The sequence below is a fragment of the Magallana gigas genome, chromosome 7, assembly GCF_963853765.1.
Source record: "Magallana gigas chromosome 7, xbMagGiga1.1, whole genome shotgun sequence".
Taxonomy (NCBI): domain Eukaryota; kingdom Metazoa; phylum Mollusca; class Bivalvia; order Ostreida; family Ostreidae; genus Magallana; species Magallana gigas.
The window spans coordinates 11,012,912-11,027,931 of record NC_088859.1 but is presented as its reverse complement, the minus strand read 5'-3'; the positions used below and the strand labels follow the sequence as shown (position 1 = coordinate 11,027,931).

The 15,020-nt window shown below is 34.6% G+C and overlaps 1 protein-coding gene across 10 annotated transcripts in view; it reads left to right on the top strand.

Annotated features, from left to right (window-relative positions):
- Window positions 1-15,020, top strand: part of LOC105341695 (dystrobrevin beta) — a 57,567-nt gene that overhangs the window by 3,264 nt on the left and 39,283 nt on the right. For 5 of the 10 annotated variants that reach the window (XM_066066711.1, XM_066066712.1, XM_066066713.1 and 2 more), the window contains 5 exons: window positions 7,224-7,328; window positions 8,248-8,328; window positions 9,491-9,704; window positions 11,261-11,346; window positions 12,870-13,021. In XM_066066711.1, the coding sequence (XP_065922783.1) occupies window positions 7,224-7,328; window positions 8,248-8,328; window positions 9,491-9,704; window positions 11,261-11,346; window positions 12,870-13,021 (638 nt within the window). Of the gene's footprint in view, window positions 1-10; window positions 383-3,632; window positions 3,776-6,469; window positions 6,531-6,583; window positions 6,749-7,223; window positions 7,329-8,247; window positions 8,329-9,490; window positions 9,705-11,260; window positions 11,347-12,869; window positions 13,022-15,020 lie in introns of those variants that run through there. The other 5 variants (XM_034455834.2, XM_034455838.2, XM_066066716.1 and 2 more) reach the window with 5 other exon arrangements.

Genomic DNA, 15,020 nt, shown 5'->3' with positions numbered 1-15,020 from the left:
AGTTCTGTGATTCACTGGTGGTTACGTATTATAGCCTGTAAGGGAGGTAACTCGAATTGATTCTTTCGCTGCTATGTTGATGTTTTCCTGAGTGAGTGACGGCTGCATTGGTTGATTAAATGATGGAAAGGCAGATACTTTCACCATCATTACGATAAAAATGAGGGACAATTGTGCCTGCAGATTGTGGATGGAACAGTGGTTCTTTAATGAGATATAGTGATTGGAGCAGAGCATGAGTGGAATAGTTATAGTACATGTATCAGCATATTGAGCCGAGTTCTTAGTGTTTGACACAGAGGAAGCATGGAGCTACTGGCTTACAATCAGACAAAGTTTGCCTCTGTGATTCAGAATATTAACCAGGAACTTCATGATAAAGGTGAGAGCGAATTCTCTGCATAGAGTTTACTGCATTGTACAGGTATTGTTCCTGATTATGTAAACATAATCACCAAAATGGTTTCCAGCTGACCAGCATTTTAATTACCGGTAAATCTGTATGCCAAGTATGTATACAACCCTCAATGATTTGCTGTATATGTGTTGTAGGGTCCAAATAGTGTCAGTTTAATACTGGTTCATACTGTGGATCTGCCTCTAACAGTATATGCAATACAAATTAAGGTGCATGGTCAGGGTATACAGTGTACATGAATGTAGCAGTCTGTACCGTTACCTAATGGCTAGCTCGACTCTGTCCATGGATACATCACTTTGCTCACTTTAAGTTCATGTTTATATTATACCAGGCCATCTTGCATTTAATATTAAAGAAAGGCAGCAGTCATAATGAATTGTAAGATTAGATAAAACAAATAGTATATATAGCCTCAATAAAATTCAATATCCAGATACTTATTACGATATTGTAACACTAAAATCTGATGATCTAACAGGTAGTGCATCTATTACATCATGTATAAAACCTTCTGTTGGTCATTCCTAAATTGAGTCCTAAATGAATTTTTTTAAGCAAGTCCTAAGATTTTTTTTTTTCGCAGTGATAATTCCATATCTTTAGTTTAATACGTTAAAATGTTCAGGAGCTAAAATATTGAACAAAATCTTTTTTCAGAAATGAACTTTTATTTTTAAAAAATATTTTGATCGAAAAGTGCAATGTACTGGCTGTCTACAATTAAGTGTTACAATGTAATTGCTTCACTTGGATGGACTTTACAGTTGAGGCAGTTGGGAGACAATGATAAATAATCAATGCGATTGTGTCAACAGACTAGAAACGGCAGCTATTAGCTTAGCATCCATATAGAAAATATTACCTAATATTGACTAACGTTTTATACTTTGCAAGTTGAGCAACATGTATATTTATGATGTTCACAGAATCCATCAGAATATATTATACAGTCTCTCTTGGTATCCCCACAATGCAAAGCTTTTTTGGTTATGTCTCATTGATCAACATTTCTATTTCAAATTTAATGCCGAGGATTATGCTGAAAATAAATTCCTAACAAGTGTTGCTTAATTAAAAACCTAATGTTTAGTCCAACCGACCATATTGACTCAGGCCTTATTTAATTATGACCTTCTGTCACATTTGTCAATTACCCGGTAGATTTCTACCCAAGATTTTTTTGTTATATTTAACCTACCTTAAGTGACCCCCTGTCTATTGTGAAATGCATTTTAAACTTAGAATCATCTCAGATCTTTTGAATCAGATGTGTTAACAACTTTGACTCTTGATATATAGGTAGGCCTATGAGTGTAATTGTTCTGCATACGTTATTATACCCCCTTTCAAAGAAGGGAGGGCACATTACTTTGCTGCTGTCCGTCTGTCTCTCTGTCGGTCGGTCCACCAACAGTTTCCGTTCATTTTCTTTGCAGAGGATGCATATGTTGAAACGAAATTTGGTATACAGGTTTATCATAATAATATCTAAGTCAAGTTAGATATTAGGCATGATTGAGCATTTTTTGACAGAGTTATGCCCCTTGGAGATAGAAAAATTCCAATTACTTGCAGTTTCCGTTCATTTTCTTTGCAGATATTTCTAACAGAGGGGTGCATAAGTGTTTCACAAACATCTCTTGTTTTCCTTTTCTTAGCTGATCATGCAGTCTAATCTGTTATTTTAAACCAACGTGCTTATTTGGCTTTATTTTGTCTCATTTAAGAAGCCCGTATGCCAAAAGAAATTAATTATACATGTTATACTTGCAGTTTAAACAGTGAAAGGAGCTCGAGGGACAATTTTGTACCATTTTTGGCAGATTTTGTTCTTAAGCTAATGGAATGTTATGCAGGAACTGAAAACTAGATAAATGTAATTACATTGGAGCTTTAATTACAGTATTGTAAAAAAAGATATATTGATCCTAAGATAGAGTATCAAACCGCTGGTCGAGAATTTATAAATTTATTAGCATTACAGTGGGAGAATGTAGACTTTACTCTAGCTGTTTCCTGGGATGATCCAAGCTCTGTGTTAAAATATTTATTGCTGATTTATTTCCAATAAGTATCACTCTGTAAACGAACAGAACTTCATTGATCACGTAACAGAACAATGTGCAAATCTTCCAGTGAATGAGAAATATTTTTTTTATTGAGGCTGGGACATCAGTCAATCACTGAATATAGACCAGGCATGGATCCAAATATTTTTTCTTTTTTGGGGGAATGGGGGAACCATCTGAAAAACAGCCTTTGGGTTGCCATACTTCTTCCTCCATCGAAGGTCAATGGCAGTTCTTAATGTAATATTTATACAAAGATTTGATTTATGTAGAAATGGAATAGCAATGAATTTTGAATAAAGTTTATTCCCCCCCCCCCCCCCCCCCCTGAACCTTTTTTTGTCATTTTCAAGTCAAATGACTGCTTATAAGAGTTCCATATCTCTAAGAAATATATATGTTTGAGCTTGTATGAGAAACTTTTTCAAAAGGTGTACAGACTCGATCATCCTTAGTTAATCTACAAATTGGACTGTTGTCTTATTTTAATTAAGTTAAAGCTGACCCTCATTTACTCTATGTTTAAGTATAAGAAATAACTGGCTTCAATGTACCGGTATATATACATGTACTTCTTTCGTTTATCTTTCATGGGATGGACATATCATTTTTCCTGGGGGCCATACATCTGAGGAATTCACCGATTTAGGGAATATTTTCCCAATACTGTGCTGTGCAAAGCCATTATCTGTAACCAATGGATGGCTGAGAGTAATTGATATGAACAGTTTTCAAAAACAATTTAAAGTCTAAAAAGCAAAACCACAAAAATTGCTGATGAGTTGATATTACAAGCATTTCTGTCATGACAACCATGTTTATTTTTTTGGTATACATTGTATAAGAAATGATTGTAGTCTAGAGGGATTCTGTTTTACAGTGCTGCGATTTGCACCAGAGGGTTCCAGAATTAACTTTCTTGGTTTTTAATGGTATTTAGTCATGCATTATAGTGCAGTAAGTGTTACTGTTGCAGTGTCTATTTGGGGCCCATAGAAATTGATTCAACAGAAGAAAGGTGATAATTTTTTTTATTAGCTTTTACGTGTACGTCTCCTCAGAAGCTCTTTTCTCCACAAATTGATTATCTCATTGTCTATGTTTTGTTTTCATTTTGAATGGTTACGCGAGTTGTCCACGTTCCGTTTTAAAGCACTGCCTGTTTGCAGAGTTATATGTTTTGGGCTTTTGCAAACTGAGTTTAGAGTAGCATTCCGTCAATAATGTCTGTAGAGGAGTTCCATTAGCATGCAGGGAGTAAGAAGGGTGCACTTCCAATGTTATGGTGAGTTTCGGCAGTACTCGTATAACTAGGTTTTATTAGTTTAATAGGTCCCTTTTGTTTTGGTAATGGCGTTTGTTTATGTTCCTTGTTTGTAAAGGGTTTGGTCAATAAGAAGATATTGAAGTTTTGCAAAAGGATATGTGCTGATCATTATTATGTGTTTGTAGTGAATTTTGTCGGCATCAGAAATTGATGTTTTGCATGGAGTAGTGTTTTATTGTCATAACCTTTGGTTTGCAAAACATTTATTGGTGGAGACACTGACAAAATCTATATACTGTCCATGATATTTCAATGACATTTGTTATGATGCAATATGCTGGTCCCTAACGCTTGGATAGGTACTGAATGTAAATCAGTTATATAATCAATAATGGTTGGAAAGATTTTATTTCCTGGTACATCTGATGTAAATATGGATAATTTTATGGGCTACTAATTTATTTATTTTTACTGAAGAGTTTTAATGGTGACAAGTTTTATGCAAGAAAAAAAAAACATCAAACATGAATACCATTTACTTTTATCAGGAATAAGCTTCTACACTGTTTTGATGGACAAATATTTTCATAAAATTCATTTACCTTGCAAATATTTCCACAAGAACATTATATTTGTTTATGTGTATGTACGTCATGTATGATACATGCATGATTATTCTCTCACAAGTATTATATAGTTATTGATAAGGCATTTGGAAATTAATAATGGCGTTAAAAGTATACGATTTATTTTAAACTTGTTTTTTCTGATTGATTTTGAGGTATACCAGTATATGTGATGTTGAGAGTGGGAAAATGTTGTTGCGGTTTTTTATATGTTTAATTCTCACTGAGCTGTTCTAATCATTTCTATTCTCTCATACATATATTAATGAATATGTGGACAATATATAATTTCAGTGAAGACTCCAGGTTGTTCCTTGTTTTTGTTATTGAAGGCATTCAGTACAGAGCTATAAGATCTCGGCAATAACTTATTGCTATGGATGCCTAGTTTCTCTTTGAAGAGGTATTTAGATAAAACAGTTTCTCTTTTGAATTATGGTTATATTGATTATAACCCAAGAATAAACTTGACTGACCTTCAATGGCTTCATATTAATGGGCCAATGACCATGCTTTATTTTTTCTTCATGCATTTTGGTCTTCTTGATATCTATAGTACCAGGTATGTGTTTTATTATCCAGCTTGACATTTGTACATTTAGTTTTAATATTTGAAACCATACAGTTTTCAACATTTTTAATAATTCATCAGGGCCCTTTATAAGATAATCTAGAAGCTGGAAGGAAAAGTGTCAGGATCTCTGCTATTAAAACATAATACATGTATATAATCACAAATCATGCTCGGTTCTCTGTTTCTGATGTGGTCTGTCAATCAACAATAAATGCCTGTCAGACTAACACTGAATCTGATCAATAAGGGATACAGGAATGATCTTCAGATACAGCACTAATTCTTCTGGTGGCACTGGTAGGTGACAGTATCAATATGTTTTTTTGGAATGAGCTCCACATAGCTATTGATCCCCCACCTAGCGGGGTCGGACTTGAACATTCAGCGGCCGTGACAGGGACGCAAAATTGTCTGGCAGTGTTTATGTATATACGAAAGAATTACCGCACAGAGTGGGAGAGATGTTCTTCTCTGATAATCAATATGTGTACTGTATGTCACACCACTGGGTCTTTGTTTTCCTCCCAAACCTGCCTGATAGAAAAAAAGGATTGATATTATATGTTGTCTCAGATCAGATGTGTAACTGCCTAACTGTCATTGATGGCAAAACACAGGGAATCGAGTACTCGGCTTTTTCAAGTTATATCATTGGCCATTGGTTTGGAGAAACAGAGAGAGATGTATATATGAAATTTTACATCAATTTTTGAGTTAATGTCTGAAGATCTTAAATCTTCTTGGTACCAAATAATAGGGAAAAATTCAATACATCTAGATCTATCTCAAATAGCTAATAATCTAGAAATGACAAGAAAAAGAAAGAGGGCTCATATGTTCCCCTTTCTTATTATACCGGTACTTTAAAGAAAATAAAAATGTGTAAGAAGGTAATTCAATTTTTAGGTATTAAAATGTCAAATATTAGTTGATTAAAATGGGCTTATTCGAAAATTATATTAAGAATTCATGAGCTTCTAGGTGCTACATCCCTTGAGCCCACATCAAGGCTTTGCTTTGGATCAATTTGGAGTTTAAGGCAACTGTGAGTCCTAGGCCTCCTGCTTAATTATAGGACACATCAAACTTATGTACCCGGTAGGACTATGCTGTGCCACTGCAAATGTTGACAACTTCCATTTTCCAATGATTTTGTAAAGCAGTATAAGAACTCCCCCTTGGTTAGATATTGTCTGAACAAAAGAAGAGAGAACTGTTTGTGATTACTTTGTTTTCACACTAACATTGATCTTCCGAGTTTCAATACTCTGTAGAGAAATCCTCTGTCTTTTGACTTCAGTTATTTGCTAAAGTCATCAACTGTCCAAATTATGGTTGAAGAAATAAAATTAATTCAAATTTGAAGTAAAAACTAAAACTCTTCTCCGAAGCCTCATCTCCATTGATTTCATCTCTCTTTTCCCCACCAAAATGATTCCAAATCGTATTTTAATTGAATGGGAGGGAAAAAAATGAAGTGCAAAGACAAATCTGTTATTGAGGCTGCATGGACCACTTGACAGCATTATGAATTCCCCAGTGTCGTGGCTGATTTCAAAGAGGCCAGATCAAGGTAGGATTCTGTCACTAGACATGTATGAGTCATCTTCTACGAGCAGGAGAGGAATCAGATTGAGGCCTCTCCACACTCCATGCTTGTTAACACCACAGTCCGGATTTTATAAGATACTTACCTCGTTTGGTGGTTCATCATGTTGGAGAATTTTTTCTCATTCAGCTGGTTCGTGTTTCGTTCAGAAATGTGGACATGTTTTAACCAAGCGTGGAATTGTAAGTGGGTTTTGATCGTTGGAAGTTTCTCTCATTGCTGAGAGAGTTCTGTTGGAAATGCTTCATTGAACTGATGACTAAGTAAAACTATCAAATGATGAAGCAATGTGTGATAAACCATGTTAATGGAGGGACCTCACTGACATGAATCCAATATCCATCCCTTACCTCTGAAAAATTCATTTTGACAAATAGGATACGTGTATTATTGGCATTTTAATGCAATATTTAACATTTTCAAAACACTAATGTGTTTAAAGAAAAATTTGCAATTGATTTTCAAATTTTGAAGTTGCATTCATTTAATGAAATTTAACCTTGAGGTAATGTGTCTACATGTACAAATGTAGTTTACCGATATTGAATTTTATCATCCAGTTGGGTTTTGTGCTCAGGTGGCTCATCACATATTTATTACCTTTACCTTTTGTAGCTGCTAATCATGTCTTTAAATTACTTATTTTTTTTTTTCCAGGTTATGTTCATGGGAAGAATATCGATAATGAAAACCAACTGCTTGAGGATATAAGTCCGACCACCAAGTCAGTCCGCGACTCCAAAACACTCCTCACGGAAATGAGTAAGTCGCTGAAAAGAGCTGACATAATCTCTGTTTAATTAATCAATTGATCAGTGTGCAACCCTGAATTCTAAATCCGAACTAGGTTAGTGATGTTATCCTTAAATTTCTTGGGAATTTGATACTCATTGGAGTGATTGGTGACTAGCTTTTTCAGAATAAATACTGAGGGGTTTCTGAATCAATCTGTCTGTCAGTAATAATTTAGTTATCCCCCACACAAAATGTGTAAAGCAGCAAATTGATCTGTCTGTGACTCAGAAATCTTCCTCACAAAAGGGCTCAAATGCAGAATCGGTGTTTTGTCTATAATAAGCCGTTAGTCACTCATGTCTGTCCTTTTTTTTTGATTTCGACCTGAAATTTATTCATTGAAATAGATATTTGTTAATTGCAATAAAGCAGATTTTTTGAAAGTTAGAGATGGTAATTGATAAGTCTTTTTTGAAGTCCATATAAAAAAAAATGTTGAATGCAGTTTGGTCAGAAACAAACTACTTTTTGAATAATTTTATTGCCCTCCAAAATTCCTAAATTATTGAGCAATTATGTGTTTACACCTCCAGTAGTACTCTCTTATAATTGGAAGCCATTCTTCAGATGCCATTTCAGAGAAAAATATTCTCACCAAATTATGCCTTTAATAAGTCATGATTTCTGGGTATTTTCCTGCAAGGAATTAACTTGGACTCCATCAACTCAGCATCGGAACGTCATCACAGAAACAATTATTTAGGAATTTATTTTTTTATTTGGAATAAAACCTTCATCGAGGATTTTGTGATTGAATGAAGCGTTTATTCTCATGCAATAGGACATGACAGAAGAGATTGATTGAGTATTCCTCGCATGTAAAACAGTTTCCTTTTTTGTTGGGAGAAGCTGAATTTGATATTGGTTTTATTTTATTCTGTTTTAGGGGCTCAGAACTTTGATGTCATCAGGTTTGCCACCTATCGAACAGCTTGTAAATTGAGATTCATTCAGAAAAAAACCAACTGTGAGTACTGCACTAAGAACTGGATAAAATAGCAAGGTTCTGGGAATCTTATCTACTGGATTTACTTTGTTGTATCTGTAATTTATTATATCTATTATAATAAAATTTATAAACGTACACTGTATACAGGGTTATTTTCGCCCAGTGTTATTTTTGCCCTTCTTAAATTTTATTTGTTTTGCCCGGTCTTGAATTAGCCCAGAGATTGTTGTGTTCGTATAATTAGAGATGATATATGGGACTTAAGAATTTGCCCAGTCTTAAATTTGCGAGCTGACAACGTGGGCAAAAGGGGCAAAAATAAAACTGGGTGAATATTTTCCTGTATTCAGTATGTACCAGGTAGAAAACAAATTTGCAATATTTAAGGAATAGGGAATCATTCTTTGACTATTATGAGGTGATAATTTCGGTCGGGGCGTGGTCAAATCCAATAAAGCTAATTTATTAAAACATTAAATATGCCTATAAAAGTACATATTCAAAACAAAATATTCATTTACAAGAGAACTGGTTTGCAGACAGTAAATTGCAGAAGAAGGAACTTTTTAAGATTCTAATAACTAGATATGTCAAATTGAGACAAATTTTAAATTAATACATTGCTAATTTATAATTATTTAAGGTGAGTTTTCAATGCTTAAAACATTTCTTTTTGCCAGTTGAAAAAAGTGCCCAATTATGTAATGTATTGTAGTGATACAGCAATGTCCTGTTTCCAGCGACTTCACTTTAAATGATCTCTTTAAAATAACAATTTATTGAAATTAACATTTAAGAAAAATGAAGACAATTTGATATTTTTTTTACTAATACTTTATGGATAAATTAACCTTTATTCACTATACACACTAGTACTAGTAATTTATAAAGGTTTGAATCCCTCAAACAAGATTCATCACAAACTTTTTTGAAGCACAAAAACACTTCATAGAGTAGTGCAAAGAATGAGCAACTCTGATTCAGTTTGTTACATCTGATAAGTACATGAACTGCATATAGATTAGGAAAAGGAAAATGAAACTGATTCCGCTGTAAAAGTGAATTTGTTGTAAGTATATTGGCTGTAACTGAGTTTTAATGTCAAGTTGTCAACCATTTAAAAATTTTTTAATAGAAATCTCCGGTAAATTCTGATTATTTCATTCTTGTTTTATTTCAGTATCCCTGGTCGACATTTGGAACATCATCGAGTCTTTCAGAGAGAATGGACTGAACACATTGGAGCCAGACTCCGAGTTGAACTCATCTCGCGTGGAGGCCATCATCTCTAGCCTGTTCTGTAACCTCAATAAACGTCTTCCATCCACACAGCAAGTCCATGCCGACCAATGTGTGAACATGTTACAACACTGGATTATATCAGCCTATGACAGGTGCGGGATAGAAATGGATTATCTTTTTTAAACCTGGAAGGTGATGTGAAGAAGATTTAGTAAGGAAAAAATGAGAAGTCTATGTAAAAAGAAGTTTTGTGTAGGTGGGGAGAGATCTTTGTAGAAAAGTTTTATTGAAGACGATAAGAGATTTTTGCATGTAGGGAAAGCTTTGTGGGTAGGAAAAGGTTTCTGTAGAGAGTTTTGTGTATATGGTGAAAGGTCGGTGTAGGGAAGTCTGCATAGAAAAGGGAAGGTTTGCATACAGAAGTCTGCACATGTAGGAAAAAGTCTGTCTAGAGAAGTTTATGAAGGAAGAAAGAATTGGTGTAGAGAAGTTTGTGTTGGTATGGAGATGTGTAAGTGGGTAGGGAGAAGTCTGCGTACAGAAATTGTGTAGGAAGGAGATCTTTGTATATACATAGAGATCTGTGTATTCATGAAGGAGTAATGTCTTTATAAAAAAATTTGTTGAAGAAGGGAAATGTCTTTGTAGTGAAATTTGTTTAGGGAGAAAGAAGTATGTGTAGAGAAGTGTGTGTTAGTAAAGTTGAGATATATGAAGTGAAGTTAATGTCTGTAAAAAAAAGTTAGTGTAGGAAGGGAGTTGTCCTCGGAGAAGTGCATGGAAATATGTGTACTGGTAAATAGGTTTATGGAGGTAAGAGGAAGTCTGGGTAGAGAAATATTTGTAGATTTGGAAATATGTGGGAAGAGAAGTTTTTGTAGATAGGGATATGCCTGTGAAGAAGGGTTTGAGTTGTGTAGATAGAAGATCTTGATTAATTATTGAAGTAGGGAGATGGTGGTGTAGAGTATTTTGTTAAGATATCAAGATGTTTGACTAGGGAGGATATTGTTATGTAAAATATAAAGTTTTGGAATTAGGGGTTGGGGTGTATAGGGTTTGGTTGTGAGGATTTTGGAATATGGTGGAGTTTGATTCACTCTTTGTGTATCTAGAGTCAAATTGTGTGTAAAAGGAATTTTCATGATTTGATTATTTTCATTAGTTTTTACTCACTGCAGTTTCATTTTTTGACCAAATAAAAATATGATCACAGATGTATTAGCTTCAGAAATGGGTTTTATATCATGTCAGGATAATCTGGAAATTTAAAGTTTGCCAATGAATCGGCAATAGACAGAGGGTCAAATGTGGAAATAGCCCCCCCCCCCCCCCCCAAAAAATGTTTTATTCAAATTTTCATGGATGGATCTACTTGCCCATCAAATAGTTAATGCTGTAGAAGTGTAATGTCTGAGGCATCTGCATAGTTTTAAATTACCGGAAATTCATAATTGAACAAAAAATTACAATAGGAGTAATGCTGTCTGTCTCTCCAGTTAAATTGCATTATCATGTAATATTAATGAAAGAGACCCAAAATGGACCATTTATTCATTTCTCTCACAAAAATTTGGTTGAGATTACTTTGATTTGCTGTTTAACATTATTGTGGAAAACAAATATCTAGTATGAAGAGTGAATTAAGATAAATTCCAGCTATGTTATTAGAAAAGACCACATTAAATTTTTGATGTATTAATTTCAGAGAAGGTTATGGCAGAATGAGTGTGTTTTCCCTGAAGGTGGCCCTTTCTCACATGTGCTCAGGGAAACTGATGGACAAGCTGAGATGTAAGTACATGTGCAACAGTTGATAGGGACCAACTCCTGTTCATTAAGGGGCTCCTGTGGATCATCAACATGTAGATATTTCTTATTTTCTAATAACAAAAATAAAGCATAGTAAAGTCAGCCATTTTGGTTATCGTGTACTGTTAGAGTTCTGATATACCCATGGTTCCGGTGGGAGACTACAAGTAGAACAGTACATAGACCTTCCCTCAGTCCCTGTCGACCAATACATCATTACACAACACATATACCACCCCTCTGTCAGGGGATTGCTATGGTTATTCTAATTACTGGGGAATAATCAATAGTATTTTCATTTTTTTTGTAGTTTATAAAAGACAGATATATAACTCCTTGCACATTATAGCAAATTTTCATGGTCCTTTATCTAGATTTAAAAGAGTTTGATGCACCTGCAGTTAAATATCAATACCATAGCTTATTACCTCAGATATATACTGAACATTCTTACACCTCTGCCTTTAATTTGGGGGCAGGGATAAAGGGCTCCTTGGCTTGTTATTGTTCTTGTTTTAGATCAGCTATACTTTGTCCCAAACACTTCAACTAGTATGCTTTAATGAAAGGTCAAGGTTACCCCTTAATTATGTGCTATGGCCTTGACTCCATGTAACATCTTATTCATCGAGGCCATATATGCTGTGTTCCCCATGAATGTAATTATTTAAACAATAAAATGCTTTCTTTGGGGATTCATTCGGGATATGAAGGTAGCAACATTGCAGAAAAAATACATAACCCGCTTATGTAATTTTTTCTGCAATGATTGCTACCTTCATAACCCGCATGAATGATCAAAGAAAGCATTTTATTATTTATATTAACATTTTTCTTTTAACTAATTAATAAATTGATTATGAAAAGTTAGTAAAATTCACTTAATTACTGTTAATGTACATAAGTACGTTAGCTAAAAGAAACAGCCAAATCGTCTCCTGTGAGACTTTGTGTCTGATATCATCATGATTATTTTGTGCAGTCAGTGTTTTTTCTTAGGTTGCTGGTGGCTTCGACCAATCGATAAACAGGGCGTGTCCATTTTATTCCTGTCAGTATCTTGTCAGTTTCAGTCGTTGTAGATTTCGACCAATCGATAAACGGGGCGTGTAGATTTCAGTCTGGCTGTTTCTATAGAGCTATGAATTAACTATATGTTTCCGTAAGAAATAGAGGAAATAATACTTAGTAGATGTAAATATAATGCTGTACAAGTGTGATCTGCCTTGAATGACATTGAGCTTTGGTCATTTGTGCAAGTTCAAGGTCACTATAAGAAAAGTGGTGCATCCACTACTTTCCACAATACCTGTATTTTTTTACAATTTTAAATGTAACTGTATGCATGAACATGTAATACATTATGTAGATTTCAAAACATGCAAAAAAAATCTCAACAACAAATTTCAGTGTTGGTACGTAATCATTATAATCTTTCAAAAATTACCTGTCACAATAGTGAATTCAATCTCAACAGTGGTAATATTTTCTGTTCCATGTTTCAGACATCTTCACACAGATCTCGGACTCGAGTGGTCACATGATCTGGTCTCGATTTGAGGACTACCTCCACGCCCTCCTTGCCCTCCCTGCCGCTGTGTTTGAGGGACCTTCCTTTGGATACAATGAAACCGCCCCCAAAAGCTGCTTTGACAAAGTAATATAAATCTCTCTCTCTCTCTTTCTCTCTCTCTCTCTCTCTCTCTCTCTCATTATCTGTCACTCATGACAATTTGTCCATTTCTCTTTCTCTGTTTTCAGAAACAACATGTAATAACCATACCAATAATTGGATGTTTCAGTTCTTGTTTAATCAGTTTTATAAAATGAAATTGTGTAATGGGGTTAGAGAGTACTATGCAATAATTCCACAAACAATTTTCTCCACACTTTATTTATAGCATGAAGGATAAATTTCCCTTGATGGTTCTAGTAAGCTTTGTATTGAACTTGGTTAGTGCTTTTGCCTAAGGATCCTTGCATGTCTCGCTGAGTGCAAGCTTCGTATTATTGTAGGCAGTCATACATTTTTTATCCAATAAATGTAGATGTTTTGTCTAATCTTATCTGAAAAACCAGTAGGTTAATTCAACTTTAAGGCCTTCTGGGGAGTAAGCAGATCTATAAAGCTTTGGTATTGACATTAAATCTACCTATAAAGCTTTTGGAATTGCCTTATAACATCTATATTTACTTGATCACTGTCAATATTGGAGCTGTTTGTCATACAGCAATAGGTCAAGTTGTATGTTTGTTGTTGTTGGGGGGGGGGGGGGAATCTGTGTGTGTATGGGGGATGTCTAATGACCTTGTACCTGGAGCCTCAACTAACCCCCTCCTTCCCTCCCCACTCTTAGAATGGACATTGATTTTGTGATCAATCCCCAGTAGGCTGCCAATTAAGTGTGATCTCTGTGTATCTAGTATTGATTGGACATCTCTCTTAGTTATGGGATACCAGGGGCAATAACTCCTACAGAAGCTTGTTCATGAATGTGCCACATTTCTGTGCTTTCTCCTTTTTCCTCCATGATGGTCGTTACATTGATTTTGATTCTCATTATATCCCGACCAAATGCACTCATGAGGAATAAGATTATGGGATAAATGAGGAGAATGATTAAATTATATGCACGTGTTAACCTTAATCTAAATCTTAAGCCCCTGAGATAGAAATATTCCCAATAAGAAAAGCTTAGAAAACTTCAGTATAATGAAAAATGAATCAAAAAAGAATGAAAATAATATGAAAGAAAACGTCAATCAATTTTGAACATATCTGTTGGAAGCAAAAATTTTATCACAAAGTATCTTTTAGAAAAATGTATGACAAAATAGTTGCTTGATTTCTTTTAGTTAATTTCTGTAAATTCTAGGAAAAAAGTAGAAGGAGAAGCTTGGAGAAAAATGATTAAGTAATTATCCATCCATAAAAGGTACATTATCCTCCTATTCCCTGTAATCTTGTTCCTTGTTTCCGTAATCCTATAGCTGGAGTTTTTTGAGCAAGTAAGTGGTATTATACAAGCTTGAGAGAAGCCTTCCTTACCCTCAGCAGCTTTGAAGAGGAATTATCTGATTATTGGCTTTGATTGATGTTTTATTGCGGAATAAAAGTGTTGTTGACTAAGAGTTATGAATAATTAAAACTGATTTATCTTTTTATCGAAACTTGTTGGTGCCTGCTAAAAAGATCAGAGAGAAGAGAAGCCCAGATCAATGACAAACAAACAGTTTTAGTTTAATATCTCTGCTTCCAGTATTTGGTCAGCCATTACCCGAGTCAATTCAATATTCATGCATGTTGTAATTACACACAGATCTTGATTAGCTCTCTCATGTGTAATGAAGGGTCTCGGTTTTCTCTCATTATACCTCTCACTTCAGAAGGTAATTCTGATTCATCTGCATAATTTTCATCAGTTTAAAGCAATTAATTCGCAATTTTGAAATTTGGTGCGGATGAAACTGCCATGGGTGAGGAATTTTGCGAGAAATTTTCACTAGAAAATGATATCATTAGTTCATTTATAACCATTGTGTGGTGTTACTCATCACTTGATTCAGCAAAGGTTTTGTCTTTTCAATGCTAGGCCTTGTCACATTACTGTGGTAGTGTTACTTTACAATGGTTCGGTAATTCATCTTCATTCTTC